Source organism: Sphaerodactylus townsendi, linkage group LG02 (assembly GCF_021028975.2).
Source record: "Sphaerodactylus townsendi isolate TG3544 linkage group LG02, MPM_Stown_v2.3, whole genome shotgun sequence".
Taxonomy (NCBI): Eukaryota; Metazoa; Chordata; class Lepidosauria; order Squamata; family Sphaerodactylidae; genus Sphaerodactylus; species Sphaerodactylus townsendi.
This window is the reverse complement of record NC_059426.1, coordinates 31,387,532-31,411,347: the sequence shown is the minus strand read 5'-3', so window position 1 is coordinate 31,411,347 and position 23,816 is coordinate 31,387,532. Positions and strand designations below refer to the sequence as shown.

At 45.1% G+C, this 23,816-nt stretch overlaps 2 protein-coding genes across 6 annotated transcripts in view; one reads left to right on the top strand and one right to left on the bottom strand.

Moving 5' to 3' along the window:
* The window catches only part of NOSTRIN (nitric oxide synthase trafficking), a 45,139-nt gene extending 36,978 nt beyond the window's left edge, over nt 1–8,161 (top strand). For all 3 annotated transcript variants that reach the window (XM_048486585.1, XM_048486586.1, XM_048486587.1), the window contains 4 exons: nt 629–754; nt 2,176–2,290; nt 5,243–5,368; nt 7,922–8,161. In XM_048486585.1, coding sequence (XP_048342542.1) covers nt 629–754; nt 2,176–2,290; nt 5,243–5,368; nt 7,922–8,076 — 522 coding nt within the window. In that variant the 3' untranslated portion in view covers nt 8,077–8,161. The remainder of the gene's footprint in view (nt 1–628; nt 755–2,175; nt 2,291–5,242; nt 5,369–7,921) is intronic.
* Nucleotides 8,162–9,414: 1,253 nt separating this feature from the next.
* SPC25 (SPC25 component of NDC80 kinetochore complex) lies at nt 9,415–18,839 on the bottom strand. 3 transcript variants are annotated; one of them, XM_048485651.1, is made up of 7 exons: nt 18,757–18,839; nt 17,242–17,440; nt 16,223–16,288; nt 14,239–14,385; nt 12,370–12,465; nt 10,674–10,772; nt 9,415–9,636 (listed from the first exon to the last, which is right to left on the bottom strand). In XM_048485651.1, the coding sequence occupies exons 2-7, from the start codon at nt 17,393–17,395 to the stop codon at nt 9,518–9,520; spliced, it is 681 nt and encodes a 226-aa protein (XP_048341608.1). In that variant the 5' UTR covers nt 17,396–17,440; nt 18,757–18,839; the 3' UTR covers nt 9,415–9,517. The 3 variants fall into 3 exon arrangements, with proteins under 3 accessions (XP_048341608.1, XP_048341609.1, XP_048341610.1); XM_048485652.1 differs by lacking the exon at nt 18,757–18,839 and adding an exon at nt 18,598–18,661; XM_048485653.1 differs by lacking the exon at nt 18,757–18,839 and adding an exon at nt 18,136–18,154.
* Between the last annotated feature and the right edge of the window lie 4,977 nt (nt 18,840–23,816).

The following is a 23,816-nucleotide window of genomic DNA, read 5'->3' as shown; positions in this document are numbered from 1 at the left end:
TCAGTGCCTTGGACTATGTTTTCAAGTTATAGTGATCATTTTAACAACATACCCATGAGCCTTTGCTAAATATGCAAATACGCCTCTGATCTGGGCTCCTAGGCAGAGGTCTTTCACATTTCCCTTCTACCTGATTCTTGTAACTAAAGATGCCAAGGATCGATCTAGGACAGAGGTCTGCAACCTGTGGCTCTCCAGATGTTCATGGACAACAATTCCCATCAGCCCCTGCCAGCATGGTCAATTGGCTGATGGGAATTGTAGTCCATGAACATCTGGAGAGCCACAGGTTGCAGTCCCCTTATCTAGGACCTTCTGCGTGCAAAACTGATCCTCTACTACTGAGCCATTTTCCATCCCCACTGTGTCAAACAACAGATTATCATCAGTAGGATTGTGAGAAAGTAAAGTGAACTTTCTTGAAGGCAAGCTAGAGAGTAAAAAACTGTCTAGTATTTGTTGGACTTATTTAAACTTTGATTTTAGGACAAAGGGACAGGAAAGAATTTTTTTTAAAAAAACAAAGAGTTTCTCTTTTTTTGAAAAAAAAATTGAATTCAACGTGCAGCAAAATACTGTTTTATTAAGAGTGTTTTTGTGGTTTTATTTTTCATGTGCAATATTGAAGGCAACTCTGAAAGTTAATCTTTTACAAGCAAATTACTTCAAATTGGGCAGTCTTCTAGCAGAAATGGAACAGAAGCCAAAACCGATTGAACCCTGGCACGACTGTATTTCGAAATGGAAAGAAAAGGTAACTTTGGAAACACAGAGTGTTCTAAGTGCCAGCTTCACTGTCTATGCTATGGTACAGTCTGCTGGAGTTTCTGTATAGCGTGGTTCTCTTCAGCCACATGGAGTCAACACAACATTATTGCTGCTGAAACTCCAGGCATAAGCAAGCTTGTCCTTAACCAACCCAAGTATATGTTAAGTCATTCAGTTACTAAAAAGCCTGGTTTGGCACTACTGATGTCAATGAAGAGACAGGAAAAAAACTTTAAGAGATACTGGGGTGCTGTGTGGCTTCCAGGCTGTATGGCTGTGTTCTAGCAGCATTCTCTCCTGATGTTTCGCCTGCATCTACAGCTGGCTGCCAGCCACAATTGCAGGCGGAATGTCAGGAGAGAATGCTGCTAGAACACGGCCATACAGCCCAGAAACCACACAGCACCCCAGTGATTCCGGCCATGAAATCCTTTGACAATACTTTAAGAGATAGTTGATAAGACGACAACGCACAGTTTTGTCACTGAAGAAACGGAAAAAAAAAAACTTCAAGAGATAGTCAATAAGACAGCAACACACAGGTTTGAGCTTGTCCCCGTTCTGTAAAATGATAGGTCACCCACATTTTATTTTTCTCTCTACATTTTTGTAAGTGGTTTGCAAGATCTCATAAGCTGAGTTCACAGGATCAACATCAATAAATGAAATAACAGACTTCAAAAATTATGGAAAGGTATATACTGTGGCCGGGGCAGGCTTTCTAGAGTCCAGAATGGAAGACTACTTTATATGCCACAGGAAAAGATGAGTCCCCGTTAACCCTGAACGTTTCTGTCCGCTGTTATGTATGGCAGGGAATTATGTATCCCAAACCACATGCCTAGGAACCTTGGCTCACCATAGCTTTTGGGCCTCTGTTTGACCCCTCTTCTCTGACATGCATCCATTCTCTGAGAGTTGAGAAGCAAGCCGGCTAAATGAGAACACTTTTTTTCTCACCAGCAGTGAATAAAAAAGAATTATGAATAGTTTCCTCTTTGGAGATCCTCCTAGGTCTCCTAGCAGTAGGATTCAGTGAAACATTGCTCATTAAAATATTAATTTCCAGGTGCAAGGAAATATTCATTTTTCTGCAATTTCAATAACAGCAATTTTTGCCAAAAACGTTATTTTTTTGCATTTCTTCTGTAGCAGATTAAGTGCCCTGACCTAGATAAGCCCGGGCTAACCCAATCTCAGAGGCTAAGCAGGGTTGGCCTTGGTTAGGATCTGGTTGGGAGTCTGCCAAGGAAATCCAGGGGCTGGGACAAAGAGGAAGGCAATGGCAAAGCACCTTTGAATGTCTCGTCATGAAATCACCACGGGGTTGCCATATCAGCTGATTAGATGGGGGAAAAAACTGAACCAGATTAAAATGGTAAATGATGCTATTTTCCCCCCTTCTAGGACTGTGTGCATAGTTCTGTGATGATCACTTGCCCTATCAAAATAAAATACTTTGAGCGAACTCTGAGCACGCAGGTGGCCAATGAAAGAGGAAGGAATCCAAGTTCTCTGTCAGGTAACCAGCTACGTCATTGTAATCTCGTCGTACGAAGGTCTTAGTTCCTTTCTCTCCCATAAATACACAGAGCTGGATCCAAAGCTTGTTTCAGTGACAATGATTCCTCCCCTTAAGGCTAGGAGCCTAGCTCTGGCAAGAGGCTTGCTCCTCTGGTGGAAAGGTTCTGGATCCAGAACCTTTGGCTCTAACTCGTAGGTAGCATAAACTGGCCACTCAGATGAGACTAGTAGTACAAAATTAATGCCCAGAAAAATGTATAAGGCCTCACAGATCAGATTGCCAAAGGCCCAAAAGATGGCTGTCTTCAGTGTCTACGTGGGCCAGCTGGTGGCCAAAAACAGCCCATATCCCCACTAGACCCACTCACATTTCACAAGTTTTCTCCTACTGCCATCTTTACCTTCAGGGCAAGTTTTGTTGTACTTAGTTCCCAGTGTTGCCTTTAGGGCAAACACACTGATGATAGAACTGAACCAGATTTTGTCATGTGGATTTCAATCCTGAATTATTCTTGAAGGAGGGGCCATGAACATGCTTTTGGGTCCTGTTTCTCCGAAAACTTTTTTTTAAATTGTGTTTTCCCTAGTTGGGCAGAGATTTCACAAGAACCCATAGACTTAGCTCCCTGTGAATTAGTCTTTTTAAAAAGTTTTCTTTCTGGCCAGAAGAGAGGAGCTTCCAGACCTTGCTGTGGAAGATAACGTGGGTTTGGGGGTCGTAGACAGGCCCCCCGGCAACCAACAGACAGTCCGGACACATTGATTCAGCGAGTGCATATTGAATACACAAGGCTAGGAACAGAGACAGTGACCTGCAAACTGAAACAAAATGCTGCCGCAAGATGGCTCAGCTGCAACCTCTCTTTGATAGCAGCCTCCCATTCCCTAGTAGTGCAATAACCTCTTGCAGCTGGGTTGTTTTAGTCTGGCTCCTGTAAGGGCTTAGCATCTAAGTCAGTTTGCCCCATGGCTTCTAATCTGCTACTGCATCTCCTCTGCTGTACCCTAGCACGCACCCTCCTCCTGCATTGCTCCTGGGGCTATGGAGACAGGGGTGGTGGTGATGGGGCTGGCAGGGTCCCTTCTGGCTCATTGTGAAGAGGCTGAAGTGTCCCAGAGCTAGACCCTGGCTGGGAAATCTCAGAGCTTGGACATGGCTGTGGATCCCTGTCTGCCTGCTCTGTCTGAGCCTCTGGACTTGGTCCTGCAGGGACTAATGACTGGTCAGGCTCAGCCTTCCTCCCAGGGATCCCCACCTAGACCAGGCTGATCCATAACATTGGGCTTGCTTTGCAGATTGCACGTGCAGACATGCATGCTCATCCAGAAAGTAGCAAAGGGAGAAAATCAGTGTGCTCGTCTTGCCCACCTACCTTTTCAGGGGCTTTAAAAAGCAGATGAGGGAAGATAGCCTCAGTGTTGAGAGTTTGGCAGTGATACGTACTGTCAAGTATAGGAACCACCTAGCTGGTGAGGACAGCGAAGAAATCCAAATGCCTGCATCTGGTATATCTCCTCTAATCTGAGGACAAAAATTAGAAGTCATTTGTTACGAGGACCAGATATGACATAAATGTCTGGGTTGGGTCAGGCCTTGGGGTGGTTGCCTTTGCTGGTGAGGACCCAGCAGGCTTGCCAGCCCAGAATGGCATGGGGGGACGACGACATGGTTGGCACTGGGGTGGGGGGTGGCTGCCTCAGATCAGCACAAGCGGGTGTTTGTGCATTTGGCTGCTTCAGCTATCGAGCCCACAGCAGGATCGCCAGCCTGGATCGGCACTGATCTCCGCTGTAGAGGCCACAATGGGGAAGATGGTCGGCACTTTGGAGGAGCAGCAGTGGGGTAGTAGTTAAGAACAGGTGTACTCTAATCTGGAGGAACCGGGTTTGATTCCCTGCTCTGCCACTTGAGCTGTGGAGGCTTATCTGGGGAATTCAGATTAGCCTGTGCACTCCCACACACGCCAGCTGGGTGACCTTGGGCTAGTCACAACTTTTCAGAGCTCTCTCAGCCCCACCCACCTCACAGGGTGTTTGTTGTGAAGGGGGAAGGGCAAGGAGATTGTAAGCCCCTTTGAGTCTCCTGCAGGAGAGAAAGGGGGGATATAAATCCAAATTCTTCTCCTTCTCCTCCTTCTTCTTCTTCTTGAACTTGCAGCAGGATAGCCAGCCCAGATTTGCACAGGGGTGTGGCTCGCCAGGACAGATTAGGAGTGTGGTGGTGGATGCCTGGACAGGCGAGCCCACAGAGGCCAAATCAGGAGTGAGGCGGGGTTTGCCGCAGCTGACACATGAGCCTGATAAGCTCTCTCAAGGTGCTGCATCTGGCGCCTGGGTCACATGTTTGACACCCGTTTTGGAAATTTGTTCCAATACCCTCCGTGAACTTTACAGCCACTAATTTTCACTCTTCCCAGTAAGAGGTATCATTCTAATTATCCATTTTCCCCAAGTTTTAGTGCAGCTAGATTGAAAGGGCAGGGCATGAAAGATGCCACAAGGGTGGGATTATAACTCTGACCCTCCCCTTCATCTTCTACACTTCCCTGTACCCAGTTCCTTCAAATTTATAAAAAAAAAAACAGGGCAAGTTAGGGAAAAGTGACTTTAAATTAAAATACTGGAGATATTCTGTAACTATGGGGTACAGAAGCAAGGGTGCCCGCCTTCAGGGTGGACGGGAGGGGCAGCTGCTTGCGTGATCAAAACTGAAACATCCACCAACTTAAATTATTTATGTGAGTGGAATTTGCATGCCCAAAATGGAACAAAACGCTTTTAGTCCTACAGCTCCAATGTTCAATCTGTCTTATCAATGTTCAACCCCTCTTAAAAATTCAAGAGCTGAAATGGGAGGCTGCTAAAGGGAGAGGAATTGCTGAAGAGGGTCAGACCCAGTTTTAACTTCCCCCTGCAAACCTCGCCATTTTTTTCCCCTTCTGCTTTCCAGCGATTGTTTGCAATTCAAATCCAACACCCTGTTCACATCCGGTGAATGGTGATTCAGCAAGCACCATGTGTACAGCTTTATACGATTACCAGACGGAAAGGGAAGATGAACTTTGTTTGAAAGAAGGTAACTTTTTCTCTCATCCAAATGGAAGTATTCATTGGGTTTAAAAAAACACACAAATATTTAGATGGCAATAAAATGTCAGGCCACAGTTAGGATTTACATAGGCCCCTTTCGCACACGCAGAATAATGCGTTTTCAAACCACTTTCACAACTAATTGCAAGTGGATTTTGCTATTCCGCACAGCTTCCAAGAGCACTGAAAGCAGTTTGAAAGTGCATTGTTCTGCATGTGCGGAAGGAGCCATAGTGTGGGGTCTGGAACTCTCCTGGAATTACAACTGATCTTTGAACTACACAACTGAAGTTTCTGTGAGTGGATTTTATGGCCTCACGTTCCGGCTGAACCCCTCCCTTCCCCAAACTCCGTGTGACCCAGGCACCCTCAAGTCCAGTCTCTAGGCATTTCCCAGACTGGAGTCAGCAGCCCTCGATTTATACCATCACTGCAATCTCAAACTATGGTCAATTTCATTAAGGCTGAAAACCAACCAATTGCTAGAGCAGCGGTTCTCAACCTTCCTAATGCCGCGACCCTTTAATTCAGTTCCTCGTGTTGTGGTGACCCCCAACCCTAACATTTATCCATTTTACAGATGGAGAACACTGATGCAGAGAGTCTTAGGCGACCCCTGTGAAAGGGTCATTTGACCCCCAAAGCGGCCGCGACCCACAGGTTGAGAACAGCCGTGCTAGAGGAAACAGTGCGCTGACTGAAAAGCAATATATGTTTTTGAGTAAATATTCTGAGGACCACACCACATCTCTGGCAATTTCATCTTGAACCCATACCCCTGAACAGACTCTTTCTCCTCAATTTGCAAGCTAAAAATACACGGAGGAAAGGGGCAGGAAGGAAGTCTAATAAGAATCAGATAATGTTCCTGATAGCCAATGTCAAATGTGTATCATGGACCTGTCTCAAAAACCTGTTTTCTGCATGTCACCCTCCAGATATTTCAGAATGAAATGGGAAAGGGGGAAGCACCGTGTAGATTTATACTTTTTGCTCGGATAATGCAAGGCTCCCTGGATAAAAATGGACAAGGCACCAGCCCAGTTGAGCAGATAAATTCTCCATGCTTGTCTCTTTCAATTTCAGACAGGTTTTGCTGCAATTTGGGCTAAAAGTTGCTTTTGCTGCCAGATCTTAGTCCAAGAACATATGACACAATAGCTTCTTGTGTGTGCGTAAATTCATTTTTAATACCACTCTGAGTCCGGTTGGGAAGGGTGGGATATAAATAAAAGTATAAATAAATGCATTCTCAGAGGAGGAGTATACCTTCCAACAGTATACAGAAGTAGCTTCCAACCTATAGAAACAGCTAAATTCAACTTCTGTACCTCAGTGCTGGTGAAGCACAATCAGAAAAAAGATAATTCCAAGGACCACACAGGCAGAGCTCGGGCAATTCATCGGCACAGAACTTACTGGGTCTTGATGAATGGAAAGGAGAAAGCTTCTGGCACAAGCACTTGAGCTCGATCACTGTGGATAGTTCAGTCAATACTGACGTTTTATTTATTTGCATTTATTCTCAACCCTTTACCATGGTTTCAGGGCAGGTTACAATAAAAACCACGCAAAATCTCATCACAATGGTAACATCAAAATAAAACCTCATCCCAAAAACCCTAACACAACCTAAAAGCTAAAGCAAAAAATGATCCCACAGATTTTTTTAAAGGAAAAATTCAAGAATTGTAAAATCAGGGATCTGGTCACTAGTAGCAACTTTTGGTTTAAGTCTTCTCATCCTAGCATAGCTCCTTCCATTTGTTGGGTTAGTAACCAACTGCCAGACATGATCCCACAAGTCTTCTGCCAGAAAGTTGTTCGTTTATTTAATACCTTGCTCTCTCCTGCCAAAGCAGGACCGGTAGCAAGATACCCAAATACTAAAAGAGTACAAGAGAGAGATTTCTAGCAGAATATGACTTTGCCTCCCCCTCCAACACAAAATGACCTCTGAAATGATTTGGAATGGTGGTGGCGGTGGTGATTAGGTCTGCCATGGGTAAAAAATCAGCAAAAATCACCCCCCAGCAGAAATTTCAAATGGCTCCAACCCCATGGGGGAGGGCAGCCAAAGTGTGAAAGACCTGGAATCCATGCCCTATGAGGAGAGACTTAGGGAGCTGGATATATTTAGTTTGAAGAGAAGGTTAAGAGGTGACATGATAGCCATGTTTAGCTATTTGAAGGGATGTCAGGTTGGTGAGGGAGCAAGCTTGTTTCCTGCTGCTCCAGAGACTAGGACCAGGAGTAATTAATGGGTTCAAGGTGAAGGAAAAGAGTCCAACTTCTTGGCAGTAAGGGCTGATTGACAGTGGAATGCACTACCTTGGAGTGTGGTGGAGGCTCCTTCTTTGGAGGTTTTTAAAGAGAGGCTGGATGGTTGTCTGTCTGGAGTGCTTTGATTGTATGTTCCTACATTGCAGGGGACTGGAACTTGATGGCCCTTGGGGTCTCTTCCAATTCTGTGATTAGGCACAGATGCATAACATGTGACCGATAAAGTAAATCCAGTGCGTGTCTTTCTTTCTTTTAGGTGATGTGATTGTAATTCATCAAAAGGAAGACGATGGATGGTGGCATGGATCTCTGAATGGGAAAAGTGGTGTTTTTCCAGCGACATATGTAGAAGAGATCTCTCCCAGTCCTGACCAGAACCTTACTACTGCAGATGGTGGAACAGCTTATTAAAGATACAAACCAGGCAATCGTATTTGGGATGGCTCGCAAGCACAATGTGCACTGTGGGTTTATTTAATAAAGACCAACCACCCAAGCTGCAAGCTTTTATTTACCCTTGAATAAATTCCTGTCTTAAAGGACTTTGTGGAAGAGTTAACCCTTCCATTTCGTAATCTATGCAGTTAGATTTAATCACCCTTTTACTAAATTTTATCAGAGCTCGTATTTTAGCTGATTTCAGCATCAGAGAGAGATCACTTTGACTTGTCATTTAATAACTACTTCTCAAACTCTTCCACTCTGGCTTGCGGAAGACGTAAGAAGCAGCAAGAGGAAAAGCAACTTATTTCTGTTGCTAAAGACTTAGCTGGGGCCGTCCAGTCTTTAGGAATAACAATCACACTTGAGAATAGTTTGTACAATTCTACTTCCCATCAGGGATACCTTAAAAAGCGCTGTGATGAATGAGTTGATATCGACAGAGAAAATGTGGGAACAAATCTGTATTCTATCACAAAGCTGACTTTGAAGAAGAAGAGTTGGATTTATATCCCCCCCTTTCTCTCCTATAGGAGACTCAAAGGAGCTTACAAACTCCTTACCCTTCCCCCTCACAATGAACACCCTGTGAGGTAGGTGGGACTGAGAGAGCTCAGAACTGTGACTAGCCCAAGGTCACCCAGTTGGCGTGTGTTGGAATGTACAGGCTAATCTGAATTCCCCAGATAAGCCTCCACAGCTCAAACGGCAGAGCCAGGAATCAAACCCGGTTCCTCCAGATTAGAGTACATCTGCTCTTAACCACTACGCCACTGCTGCTCCTTTAGACTAGTCAATCTCCTTCAACCTAACATACTTCACTGGATTGTTGCAAAGAAGGAAAACCTGGGGTGTGAATGCAAGAAATAAATAAAAGCTTGTACTTTAAACACAATCTCTGTTCAGTTGTGAAGATCCCAGAACTTGAGTAGTCATTGAAAGCCAGAGATGACTACATAAACTCTATGGAGAGCCAAAGTAGTGTACTGGTTAAGAGTAGGTGGATTCTAATCTGGAGAACGGGGTTTAATCCACCAAAGTGGCTGAGGCTTATCTGGTGAACCAGATGTGTTCCCGCACTCCTACATTCCTGCTGGGTGACCTTGGGCTAGTTCTTCGGAACTTTCTCAGCCCCACCTACCTCACAGGGTGTCTGTTGTGGGGAGAGGAAAGGAAAGGAGCTTGTAAGCCACCTTGAGTCTCCTTACAGGAGAGAAAGGTGGGGTATAAATCCAAACTCTTATTCTTCTTCATGGTCGTGCCCCCCCCCCCCCCGTTGTATTTTTGCCTATCACACATCTAAAATGCTTCTATTGAATCCAATAAATACTTTTATTTATTCTCCCCCACACTAAGTAAACATTAAAAGTAGGTACAAAAGCAGGTTTACTGTTATTACAAGACATCACTTCTATGACAAAGCAATGAAGGCTTTCCGAATGTTAGCAATGAATGCAGAAAAGTTCTTGGTTTCTCTCACTTTTAGCTGGAGTTCTTCTATGCAGTCTAATGGGGGAGAACAGGAGATCACTGGGAAGAAACAAAGGAGAAAAAGTTACCTTACTTTGAGAACGAGGTATTTCACAGTGCAATCCTATGCATGTACAGCAATCCCCCTTATGTTTGGCGGTACTCATTCCCAGCTCAGTGTACACAGAAGCGGACCCCACATGTGATGGCGTGATCTGGTGCATTTTTCTGAAGGGTAGCCCAGCCTTAGGCAGCTGCAGCAAGAACAAATGGGAATCCTGTGCTATGTTGAAGACGGAGAGGTTTTTATAAGTATATAAACGATAGTGGCCTAAAACTTCTTTTCATCCCTGTGATGGATGCAGATTTCAAGGGGTGTGTGAGCATGCAAACATACATAGTGACAGTTATTGGGGGGGAGAGGGGAGGAGAAGAGCTGAAAACACCAAAACACAGGAAGCTCTACCAGCACTCACTGCTACCATGACAGGTCTGTCCTTTTTACAGACCCATCTTGAAATTTACAGTTATGATTCACCCTAGCCTCCTTCCCTGGTATTTACAACTTCAATCATACACACATTTTCCATTCTATATCTATAAATAAAACATTTTATATCCGTGTGTCCTGGGCCACAGTAAAAGGTGTCTGACGTAAGAGCTCTGGTCCATAAAAGCTTATGATGTATTTAAAAAGTTTAGTCTCCACAGTGCCATTAGATTTCCATTGATGGTTAGTTGCCACAGGAGCCTTACGTCACAAGGGTGTCTAGACCCATGGTGGTGAACCTATGGCACTCCAGATGTTCATGGACTACAATTCCCATCAGCCCCTGCCAGCATGGCCAATTGGCCATGCTGGCAGGGGCTGGAGCATCTGGAGTGCCATAGGTTCGACACCATGGGTCTAGACTCTAGAGTTGGACATTAGGATTTTGCTATTTCACACAGTAAAATCCACCTGCAAAGTACATTGAAGGTGGATTGAAAGTGCATTATTCTGCATGTGTGGAAAGGGCCTTCTTTTCATGCAGAACCTGAACTGAGTTGGGAGGGAGGGACTTGCACCGTCTTCCACTTGGAAACTTCACACATACCTTCATAGGCTCCTTCTTCATTTATGGAAAGGGTAAACATGAATGGCTTTTCTGGATCTTTGTGGTCAATACAGCGGAATATAAACTGCAGATGATTAGCTGAAGCAAAAAACAAACACCCCACCCACCAAAAAAGAATGTAGTCAGATAGTTCAGTGAATAGAGCAACTTAATATGACAGGCAACACATATTTAAAATCTACTATTACTTTATCTCAAATCAAGCAAATCAACTGTTATGTAAACTCCTGGGCCTAAAGTCATTGCATATTTTGAGAGCCAGTGTGGTATACTGGTTAAGAGCAGGTGGATTCTAATCTTGATAACCAGGTCTGATTACCTACTGCTCCACCTGAATGGCAGAGGCTTTTCTGGCGAACCAGATGTGTTTCTGCTCTCCATTCCTGCTGGGGGACCTTGGGCTAGTCACAACTCTCTTCACAACTCTCTCAGCCCCACCTACTTCACAAGGTGCCTGTTGTGGGAAGAGGAAGGGAAAAGAGCTTGTAAGCCACCTTGAATGTCCTTACAGGAGAGAAAGGTGGGGTATAAATCCAAACTCTTCTTCTTTATGGGTAATTGACTTATACACCATATTGTCGAAGGCTTTCATGGCCGGATACAACTGGTTCTGGTGGGTTTTCAAGGCTGTGTGGCTGTGGTCTGGAACAAGATCCATCAGTCCATGGCCACACAGCCCGGAAAACCCACCAGAACCAGTTACACACCATAGTTTAGCATCATACCATGCACCATCAGTTTTAACAAGCTAGCCCAGATATCTTGCATAGTACGTCGCTCAAACCTTCATTGTCCATTTCAGGAACTGCATTTAGAGGGGTTGGGGGAGAGGAGGACCTCATCTCAACTATTTTTTCCACAAGTGGAAGAGATTTTCACAAACTTTTGGGGGCAGGGTTTTTTTTTGGGGGGGGGGGTGAAAAGCAGCCCACAGGAAGGAGAACAACTCAACTTCTGTGGGTGCTTTGCTGATGCTAAACAAAATCCATGCCCATGTAATCTAGGCTAAATAAATTGGGGTGTTTTTTTTCTAAAGAAAGATGTAAGCACAGCCTATTTAATTGTACTGTATTTATCCCAAAAGCAGTTTAGCTGCACAAGCTTGGGTCCTGCAAGGGATTGCCCCCCCCTAACCCCCCCGACCAAATAAAGAATTCTCCTGAGATGTTTCCAATGCCTAACCCTTCCCACTTGATTCAGAATGTCTCATATTAAAAAGCCAGACAGCAGTTTGGGGAATTAGAAGTGACTAGTGGGGAGGGCAGGGTGGTAGGCAGTTTCAGCACACTACCCAGTATAAGCCATTCATTGGGAAAGCAATGAGATTGAGAAAGAAGATACTGTAGGCTTTGACACAAATCACTTTCCTCCTTGATTTCCACTTGAGTTGTGGAGGCTTATCTGGTGAACTGGATTAGCTTGTGCACTCCAACACATGCCAGCTGGATGACCTTGGGCTAGTCACAGTTCTTTGGAGCTCTCTCACAGGGACCTACCTCACAGGGTGTTTGTTGTGAGGGGGGAAGGAAAGGAGTTTGTAAGCCCCTTTGAGTCTCCTTACAGGAGAGAAAGGGAGGATATAAATCATCATCATCTTCTTGCTTCTTCTTCTGGGAGACTGATTAAGGGCACTAATCACACAATGAAATTATACAGGAATATGTACCCAACTTACCACAGGTTTTCCGTATTTCTAGCCCAGTCCGCTCTCTAAATGTCTTCTCCACCTTTCTAAGTCTTTCCATCTTTTCTTCTGTGGCTTTACTTTTAGCTAAGATTTAAAACAACAACAATAGTCTCACTGTCTTATCAGATGAAGGTCCCCCTCCCACACAACAAGCGGGGGTAGATTTATTGTTATCAAGACAGCATCTTTGTCTCAATACATTTGAATTTTACAAATTAACTGTGCAATCCAAAGGGGGGGGGGAGAGGGGGCAAAGCTGCACTGAAAGCAGCGGAGGGGTTGCACCAGCATCCGGGCCACCAGCACCGTGCAAAGTGGCACAGATGGTGGCCACAGCGCCCAAACCTGCTGCAACATCCTCCACTAGTGTGGAGCGGGGTATTCTGGGGGTGGTCAATTTAAGTTGGCTCCCATAGGATTTATAGCCTGGGAATGCCCCATACGCCAGCAGCCGACTTATGCTACCCAAAAGTGTGGTTTAAGTCAGTGCTCCCAATGGGATTTTTCAGGTGGCCAGTTTTTTTTACATTTTCCCCTGTTTCCGCCACCTGAAACACCAATGGAGGTGGTGCTGTGGCACCGGCTGTGCTGCTGTCCTACCAACCCACCCCCTGGACTGTTGGAGTTAATCAATGCATGTTTTAAAAACCCACTGAAGTGCTGCCATTAAACTTTTATATTCTAAATGAAGTTTATTCATCTCAAATACTAATCGTGAGTCGGTTCTCTTTAGGGGAAAAGTGGGCAAAATGTCTTAAATGAATATTGATCCTCTGCACGTGAATCTGTCTTTCCTGAACTGTTTGGTTCCCCAATGCCTTGTCTCTTTCCCAACCCCACGGTCCCTGTTTTCTTCTAATTATTTCCACATTTCCAATTTCTTTCCTCCTAAAGCAGGAATCAGGACGTGACGAGGCACTGAAAAGTCTCAGGCTTATAAATTTTAGCTGCCTAAAAATCAGAGGCCAATACTTTGACATCTTTAGTGAGTTCCCTCTTAGAAATCTAATTTTTTGTAATCTTTGAATGCATGGTTCATGATTTTATAGGAGCTTTCACTCAAGATCAGCAAGATCCCATTTTCAAATTAAGATGAGACCTCTTCCAGTAAATTGTGCCTTTACCTTGCGTAGTAAATGGGGAGAGAAAAGAGGGAGTAAGGGTCTGGGAAGCCCACACACACTGTGGCCCTTTCTGCACATGCAGAATAATGCACTTTCAATCCACTTGCGATGCCCTTTGTAGCTGGATTTCACTGTGCGGAATAGCAAAATCCACTTTCAAACAATCGTGAAAGTGGATTGAATGTGCATTATTCTGCATGTGCGGAAGGGGCCACAGTCTCACCATGATAAAACTCCAGCAGTCAAGTAACATCTGAACAGATATTTGACTTCCATGCACTTAGAAGGGGGTAGCTCTGTTTAGGATTACACCGAAAACCGCCCCTTTGCAAGTTTCTTGACATCAAAAGCACAAGATCCAGGAAGCTTAACTATTCAGAAATTACAGGCACATCACACAAAACCTATAGATCAATGAAGCAACAAACAGCCAGTTTAATAGTTCTAGTGAAGAAGACTGCAGAAACAACTTTGTCCTTGCCAGCAATGTCGTTAGAGAATTTAACCCTTGATGTAGGAAAACAGATTTGCTTACTTCTTTACAGCCGCAATTAGGATATTGACATATGTTCCTCCTGTGTTCCAGCAGATACACAGCTGCGAAACTGTAGGATAAAACACCCCAAAACATACTTGTACTTTTCCCAAAAGCTAACATGAGGACCATTCAAGGTTACACATTTCACCATTTTTAGAACAGGTATTTGAACTCTGCTTTCTCACTGCAACTCACTTTCCTCAGTCTTGATCAACTTTTCCTTGAGCTCCTGAACGGAGTCCATCAAATCTGCATTTTGCTTTTCTCCATCTCTGATGCTCGCAAGAACTTCCGATAGCTTCTCCTGTTTTTCTTCAATCGATTTGTTCTTCTGGTGCAATACTGCGTAAAACAGGGAAATTCGGTTGTTTAATTTGATATCCACATATAAGTGTTCTTTGAGTAGCATCCAATCCTAGGCCGTTTCTGCACGGCCAGAGCAGCGGGGCTGCATCGACATGGTTCATGGGGATGCAAGCCCCAGGACCATTTGCAGGAACGGCCCTCAAGCAGGTTCCAACAGGCCCACAGCCCCCCAAACGCCTCCTTACCTCCTCCTGTCTTCCGACCCTCTATAGAGGCCAGAGGACACGCCCCCATGGCCAGAGCGATGACTGCAAGGACGTCGGCCAGGAGGCGTGTCCCCTGGTCTCCATAGAGGGACGAAAGCCAGGAGGAGGTAAGGAGGTGTTTGGTAATATGCTGGCTTCCACCCAGTGCCATTAGCTCGGCACCGGATGGAAGCCGGTGTATTACCAAACGCCCTACTACTCGAGTGAGGTTGGAATACATCATTGGGGGCGGGGGGGTGGGGAAGAGCGGAGCTGCATCATTTTTGCAGCGTCGCCTGTGTGAAGGATCCCCCCCATTATGTTTTACCGGTGATTCTGGCCCGTGCCAAATGGGTGCTAGTGATGTGCAAAGGTACCCAAATGTATATCACATATGGGCATAAACTATTTCAGGCTTTGTAAAAAGAAACATTTGTGTCTCCCTGTAATGTATGTGAATATATTCAACACTTTATGTGAATGGTTATTAAAAGTAAGTGGCATCCCAGCCACTGAACATAATATATTTAATTATGAACCTGACCTGGATTAAAAAGCCCAAAGAATTGGAAAACCACCCAGGTCTGCCAAAAAAAGAAGGAAAGTTGGTTTTTATACCTCCCTTTTCTCTACCTTTAAGGAGTTGCAAAGCAGTTGACAAACTTCTCAATTTCTCCATAATAAATGCCTTGTGAGGCAGGTGGGATAAGTTTTGAGATAACTGTGAGCAGTCAAAGGTCACCCAGCAGGCTTCACGTGGAGGAGTGGAAAATAAAACCTGGTTCTCCAGATTAGAATCCACCACTCTTAATCACTATGCCACGCTGTATTTTTTTGAAGAAAAGGTTAGCTGCCATTTTGAGGAAGTTAGGTGGACAAGAAAGAAAATAGTTGCCCCTCTGTATAAACCGCACAGGCAGAGGCAGTGATGCTGCAGGTGACCAATTGGGGGAAGAGTATCAGAATGTGTTGCCACCACCATGTGAACCTGGCAGACGAAAGCAGCAGGCTGCAGGTGGGCAGGTGAAGAAAAGGGAGCCAGGAGGAGCGGCAGCCACCGCAGGAGCCAGGCAGACAGAGGCAGCAGCATTGCTGGGGGAGGATTTGATCCCATTATCATGAGTCTCATAGAACATGTTCATTATTAAACCCAAATATAGAATACTTAATGCCACACCACATTCTGCTGCAGTCTTTGGGTGAAAGATATATATAAAAAGAACATTTGGCTGAAGTTAATGCAGAAGGAGTAATGTTGGTAATTCTGGCACTTTGGAAAAAAGAGCTGCAAATTTGAGATATTTTGTTATAGAACAGGATGACTAGCTCAGCACATGACTAAATCCCCTTATAAAACTCCACCTCATGAAACCTGTGGATGATCTGTTTGCACAATCATTTTCCATTATAAAATGGAAATGCAGAAGCTAGTCTTGGGCTAAATGTATTAGCATTGCATGTAACGTCTGACTAAGACCAGCTGGAAACTTTTAAGTAAAGATATAAGCAGACAATCTGCTTGCACAAGGCAGAACCTGTGCACAAGAAAGTCATTTTAGGTAAATATGTTTTATTTCCCGTAGTGTTGTAAGAACAGTTCATGCAGAAAGAAAGGCTTCATACAATACCATTTGTATATTCCTGAAATCTGTCCATCATTAGGTCCCCTTCCTTTAATCTTGTAGACCATTTCTCTGGAAAATTAGAAAATTTTATCTGACACACAACTCTTGATTCACTTTAAATACATGACAAGTTTAGAGTTGCCACACACAAAGCAAGCACCATATGGTCATATATACCATTCTTGTATACAAATATTATTTCAGACATTTATACCCTGATCTCCCCAACAGAGACCCAAAATGGCTTACAACATGGTTGTCCTCTCCTCTCCTGACAGCAGGCACTCCCAAATTTCCCCAGATTCTATTTTTAAATCCACCCCCTTCGGCATGGATTTAAAGGGAGAATCAGAGGTCCCCAGTTCAAACATTGAAAGTGATGCTGTTTCAGGATGGGGGAGAATTAACCCCAAAACAGCATCACTTTCAATGTTGTTTTAACTGGGGACCCCAGATTCTCCCATTAAAGAAGATTTAAAAGGAGAATTTAAGCTCTCTAGTTTAAATACCATTGAAAGTGATGCTGTTTGGGGATGGATTCCAGCATCACAGCGGCTGCCCATGTGGGGGGGGGGGAGAAGGAGGGGGGGGGGCAAAACTCAGATTTTGCACCAGGCTCCATTTTCCCTAGCTATGCCTCTGCCCAGGGGGGAGGGGCCCCGCCTCTGAACTCCCCCCATAAAAAAATTATGCCTGCGTCCCTGTATGTAGGACTCTAGCAGAATCTGTTTGCAGTTTCCTTTACCATTATCAATCTCCCCCCACAGATTCTGGAAAATGACAGGTCCATGGTGGGTCAGAGGAAGAGCCAAAGATGGTCTTTTAAAGGCACTGGTCTTTTCACCAGTTTACAGCCTGGCATCCTTATTTCTGGGTAGGCAACTGAATTTACCCCATCTGCCTGTTTTGTCAGATAAGAGCGCTGGCCTTTTCTATTATTATGTGTCTGTGTGGCAGGAAACACCAAGTGGCAATAAAATGAGAATGAGCTGACGACAACATACTCTACAAAATTACTTTACCTGTAAGTTTGCTTATAGATTCCAGCAACTGATGTCTTAACCCCAACATCTGGTCAACAGATTGACCATAACAATTGGCACTGAAAGTGGTCCTGAAATCCTTGATTTCTTTTTCAAGTATGTCCAGTTCATTGTCATCTTTTATCTCAGCCATTGTTTTGAACAGACCACAGGACAGTCAGAAAGAGGATCCCTTCAGCTAGCATAAGGACACAGAAATATTTATTTATTCATTCATTCATTCATTTATTCATTCACTTTCATAGACCGCCTCATCCCTGGAGGGCTCTAGGCAATTCACAACACAAAACTAAAGAGCAGTCAATAAATAAATTACCTCTAAAACCATTAAAATCAGTATGCAGCATAATATTAATTATGCTGTTATTAATATTAATGTCTCTGTAAATATAACTGCTTCCTTACAAGTCTGACAGTGCAACAAGAGGCAATTACTTCAAAAATCTGTGGGTTTACAGTAATTCTACGTAGGATCGTACTCAGAGGCGTATCTAGAGAAAATTTAGCCCGGTGCAAAATAGTTTTCTGCCCTCCCCCACCATGACCAAACAACTTTTTTTGCACCAGGTCTTGAAGTCAGCGAGCCCGGGGACCTTTGACTCTGATTGCACTGTTAGGATTTCAAAACAATCGTCTGTACATTAGAAGATCTGCCGACTTGTTCAAAAATCTCCAGCTTCAGAAAATATCAGCCATGCATTTTGTATATCGATCAGATCCCCCCACCCCACCCCCAAGATCAGAAACCAACTAATAAATCAAACCAGGCCTCATAAAACAGCAAAAAAGATCAAACGGCTACTTTGTCAATTTCCCCATGAGAATATGACACAGTATAACCCCTTTCCCCTTTGACAGTGATTACTGCCTTACCTTGCCGCTCGTTTTTAAAAGAAAAGCTTCACCTAGTATCAAGTAACTGAACAGTGGAATTATAGCCTTGTATTGTAAAGTTTCCCAGAAGACAGTTTCTAGCACAGGGGTCTGCAACCTGTGGCTCTCCAGATGTTCATGGACTACAATTCCCATCAACCCCTGCCAGCATGGCCAAATTGGTCCATGAACATCTGGAGAGCCGCAGGTTGCAGACCCCTGATCTAGCAGGTTACCAAAAAAACCCAACCCTACTGTCATTTGCTTAAAGAGTTTCTCGTCTTCATAGAGAGAAACGTTAAGCATTGTTAGCAAAGACTATAGACGAAAAGACACCTTCAGACACGAGGGCAATTTAAAGTCACGTTAGCCTGCTGCGACGAAATAAAACAATTCAAGTGGCTTCCAAGGAGAAGTTTGGAAGGATCCCTGCTTGCTTTCCCAACTGGGAATGAAACTGACATTCAAAGGGCTTGTTTGCGCGCGACCCCCATCTTGACTGCAACGATCAGGAGCTATAAGTTTCTCTTTTGCTTCATGAGCCCCCCGCTCCCTCCCGCTCCCTCCCGGGGCAGCACATATAAATAAACAAACGCCGCAGCGCCCCCGTTTCTTCCTCACCCGGTCCATTCCTCAGTTGCAAAAGTTCATAACTTCGCGCCACAGCTCAACGGTTTCCCTTGCATTAATTGGCTCAAACTCGCGGTGCTGATTGGTTGGCGAAGGTGCTGATTGGTTGAAATGGCGGCGAAGTGGGCGGGGAGCATGATGGGGATTGTAGTCTGACAGTGGGGAAGGAAACGCTTCCACCCCCACCCCTTTTCCTTATTTGCTTTGAGGTTCAGCCTTGTTTTTTTTTTTTTGACTTATTAAAGATGCGTGAGCGAGCACAAGCAGCCGTCTTTCCAGAGTGTGAGCAGACCCAGCTGGAAACGCTGCAAAATCACATTGGGAAAACGTTTCGCAGCAAAAGAGCTCACGTTCCTTGCTTTGGTTCCCCGTTTTTCCTTACGTTTGCTTTGCAGCCAGGCGAGGGAATTTTTTTTGCCTGGCGCAAATCCAGCTGGTGAAGTTATTTAGGGGAGCGGAACATCTTTGGGATTTCTGCCTGTACAAATGGTGGAAATGAGCAGGACAGGAATCCTGTTAAGAGTGTAGGGAAAAGGGGGGAGAAGTTACCACTGCATTTTAAGGGTGGGGCCAGGATGTCTAAATTACTATAGTGTAGATCGCTCAGAATTACAAATAATCTGACCACAGAGATCAGCTCCTCTTGGATAAAAGGTCTGCTTTAGGAAAGTGCATTCTATGGATTTATACCTCAGGAATCATAGACTTCAAATCTCCAGTAACTTCCAAGCTCAGGGTTGGCCGCCCTAAAATTTAGGACCCCCCACCTATTATAAGTGTTAACTAGTAGATGTTTTAATGTATTTTTCAAGGTTAGATTTCAAGATAACATTTCAATTATGTTTGATTTAATATATAAATACAATATTCTGTCCTGGACTCCCTATACTTCATGGACCCTTGAACCTGCTGTCTGTTTTTTGACTTTGTGTACTTCTTACGTAAAATGTTGGCCCAAAAACTTATGCTGGAATAAAATTTTAAGGTGCTAGAGGACTCCTAATTATATTTTAAGGTTCATTGTCTTTCTATTCCACCGTCCTGTCTGCAAGATAAGGAAGCCATGACCCCCAGTCTGCAAGATCTGAGCAAGGCTGTTAAGGATAGACACTTTGGAGGACATTAATTCAGAGTTGCTGTAAGTCGGAAGTGTCGGCACAAATGCATACCTTGCAGGGCTGTTGTCAAAACACACCTGCCAGAGCTTTAAAGTGCAAACCCACCTTCTTTGACCATCAGTAGCCTTCAAAGTGACCAGCTCGAGACACATGGGAAGGTTGCCAACTCTTACTGGGACATTTCTGGAGATTTAGGGAGGGGGAAGGGACCTCACTGAGGTTTAAGGCAATAGATTCCATCCTTTGGAGCTGCTATTTTCACTGGGGAACTGATACCTGTCATCTGGAGATGATTTGTACTTCCAGGTGATCTCTGTTCCCCACCTGGAGGCTGGCAACCCTATGTGGGAGCAGTGCAGTCTTCCTAGCACCCACAGAACATTTTGCAAAACGGTGGAATTAGTGGGCCAGTCAGGTTTTTTCACACACAATGGCAAGAATGCTCTTTTCACTGTGAGAATGAGAACTCTGCACTAAACAACTGTGTGGAGAAATAGCTTTCCCCCCCCCCCCCCCCCGCCCTTCCTATCTTCCCTTTTTGTCCCCAACCAGGCACCATAGAGCAGGTGGGCAGAAGCTGCAGTGTCCTGGTAACAACATTAGGGGGAGCCAAAAAAGTGTGGGAAGATAAAACCAGCCAGAACCCTGTGGGTGGGTTCTTCTTGTCTTGCTGGGCTCTGGGAAGAGGGGGGCTCTGCCTGGGAGAGAAGGCAGCGGCCTTTTCCCTGCAGGCCGTGTGCTAGGCCCAGTGATGGGAGCTTCCTCATGGACAATACCTGCTTAAGCCGAGGACCTACCCTGCTGTGCAACGACTAGTAGGCAGGGTATGTGATAGTGGCAGGGCCAGAGGGCTTGCGGTTTGCCTTTCTTTTATTTGTGTTCCTTGCTGTATTTGGGTGTTGTGCAGTGGTGGGATCCAAAAATTTTAGTAACAGGTTCCCATGGTGGTGGGATTCAAACTGTGGTGTAGCAGACACGCTAGTGGAAGAGGAAACTGGGAAGTCCTGGCCCTTCCCAGTGGGCAGTCCTAAAACTGGCCAGGTGGTGGCAGCATATGCTGAGAATGAGATAGCCTTCTCCAGGGGAAAAAAATGATAACTCTGGGAGAGGGCTGAGAGTAGGGTTGGCGACCCTGTGGGTCGGCTGAGCCATGTGGTGTTCGGGGGAGGGTCGGGCACTGCTTACCCGAGCCTGCACCCTCCGAACTTCAGCCACTCCGAGCACATGGAGTTCGGAGCAGCAGTTCACTTGAACCGTGTTGGCCTGAGACGGGGAAAATACCCCTTCCGCACACACAAGTCAAGCCCTGCAAGGGCAGCCCGGGTGGGATCCCCCACAAAAAGAGGAAAAAACCGCGTGTGAGACTAGCCCTGCAAGGGCAGTACGGGCGGGATCCCCCCAAAAGAAAAAAAACGTACGTGAAATGAGCCCTGCAAGGGCAGAGTGGGCAAAATCCCCCCCCCTGGCAAAAGAAAAAGCCGCGCGCGAGACTAGCCCTGCAAGGGCAGTGCGAGCGGGATCCCCCCAAAAGAAAAAAAATCGCGCGCGAAACAAGCCCTGTAAGGGCAGTGCGGGTGAGATCCCCCCGCAAAAGAAAAAAAACCACACACAACACAAGCCCTGCAAGGGCAGCGCAGGCAGGACCCCCCCCCCCCAAAAAAAAACCGTGTGCAAGATTGCGGACACGCACTCCATTCATTAAAAAAACACAAGCAGGGGAAGGGAAAACGGGAAACTCCACACCTAGCCGGCAAGAATGGGGGGGGGGAGACACACACACACACACACACACCCCTCTGGCGTCCCACTCCATCCCCCCCACCAAATAAATCCCCTCCACCCCAAAAATCCTTCAGGCACACTCCATTCATTCACAACAAAAACACAAGCCGGGGAAGGGACAACGGGAAACTCTACACCTAGCCGGCAAGAATGGGGGGGGGGGAGAGACACACACACACACCTCTGGTGTCCCACTCCATCCCCCCCACCAAATAACCCCCCTCCACCCCAAAAATCCTTCAGGCACACTCCATTCATTCACAACAAAAACACAAGCCGGGGAAGGGACAACGGGAAACTCCACACCTAGCCGACAAGAATGGCGGGAGGGGGGGAGACACACACACACACCCCTTCGGCGCCCCACTCCATCCCCCCACCAAATAAGCCCCCTCCACCCCAAAATAGACTGCACTCACCCACTTGCTGCTGCTTCCAGCATAACTGAATGAAGTCAGTGAGAGTAGCAGGCCAGCCCAGCACAAGGCTGGGCTGCCCTAGGGCACTACTGCTGAAGAACTGCTGGAAAATACAACCAGAACAATTAATCCCCTCCAAATTTCTAGGGGTGCCTCTGGGGGCCCATTTCTGGACCTATCTGCACCAAAATTTCAGGGTATCCTTAGAAGACTCTCATTATGATACCCCCCATGTTTGGTGCAGTTTGGTTTAGGGGGGACAAAGTTGTGGACCCTCAAATGGGTAGCCCCATCCACTATTTGCTCCCATTGGAAACAATGGGGGATAGGGGCACCCCATTTGTGGGTCCATAACTCTGGACCCCCTAAACCAAACTGCACCAAACTTGGGAGATATCATCATGAGGGTCTCCTAAAGACACCCTGAAATTTTGGTGCCAATACCTCTAAAAATGCACCCCCTGCAGGCCAAAACGCAAAAACACCCAAAAAATAAAAACGCATCCGAGAATCTCGGATGACAATGCAAGTTTTGGTGTATCCGAGCCTGACAGGCTCCGAATTTGGCGGATCCGACCCCATACACCCGAACTAAGCCCGAACCCGAACTGGGGCCGAATTTTTTTTCCCTCTACCAACCCTAGCTGAGAGCGAAATAGGGTCTGCAAACCATAGGCAAGCTCGTTTCGCCACAAACTGTATTTTGATTAACAATACTAACACCAAGCTTTCTCCAGTAGGGTGGAGAAGTAGCTGTTTTAAGACAAAGGACATTTTAATGAAAAAATTTGGTATGAAAAAACCAAGGTAGCCTTTGAAGACCATAGGTGGATGTCTCCAGCAGAGATAAAATAGGCTCGTTAATCAGAGTATGGAGCTCATTTCATAGATCTAAAAAATCTGTTTCATATAAAGTTCACGTGTGCCAACAAATAATACAAAGTCTTTTCTTAACTTGCTAGAAATATTGAGCCAAAATTTGGATGCAGATTGAGTTATGTTAACTGTATGCTCTTTAGTTATTCTTCCCTGGCACGCCACTGTTTTAAGAAATTTGGTGTTTTGAAGTCTTGCTTTTTTGCAAGGCAGGGAGAAAAATATAAAAATCCTGCTGCGTAAAGAATAATTTAAAAAATAATGTTGATTTTTGCGCCCCCCCCCCCCAATTCTATCTGATCTAAGCAAGGAGGTTTTGCTTTTGATTTCAGAAATGTGATGAGCTGTTGCTGTAGTTATTTGTTACCCGTTGTCATCCCAGGTCAAAATGGAGTAAATAGCTAGCATTAACAAAGGGGTGATAAAAAAAATGTCTGGCGACCTCTCAAGTTGCTTCATATTAAGTCCTGAACTCTGAATTGCTATAATAAAAAGCAAACTTTATAATTAGACTGCATACTCTGCAATTGGTTCTTCTTCAATGCCTGTTGACTGAATATTTCTTTCATGTTCCTTTCTTGAGTTTAAAGGGAACCCATCGCCCTTTAACTTTTCTGATTAAAGCGTGTTGCTTTTTTTATTACACACTGTGTGTAGCAGAACAAATGAAGACTCTTTCATCGGCTGAAAAAATAGTTCTTTACAAAAGTATTGATCTTTAGCATTCTTCTCTGGCAGGCTTCTTTTGTACTCTTCTTTAGACGCCTTAGACCCAGCACGTTGTATTGTGTATTCTGCAACTCCGGGTTGTTGTCTAGCAAACCACCACGTTTCATTCTGGCTCCCTGTTTGTTCA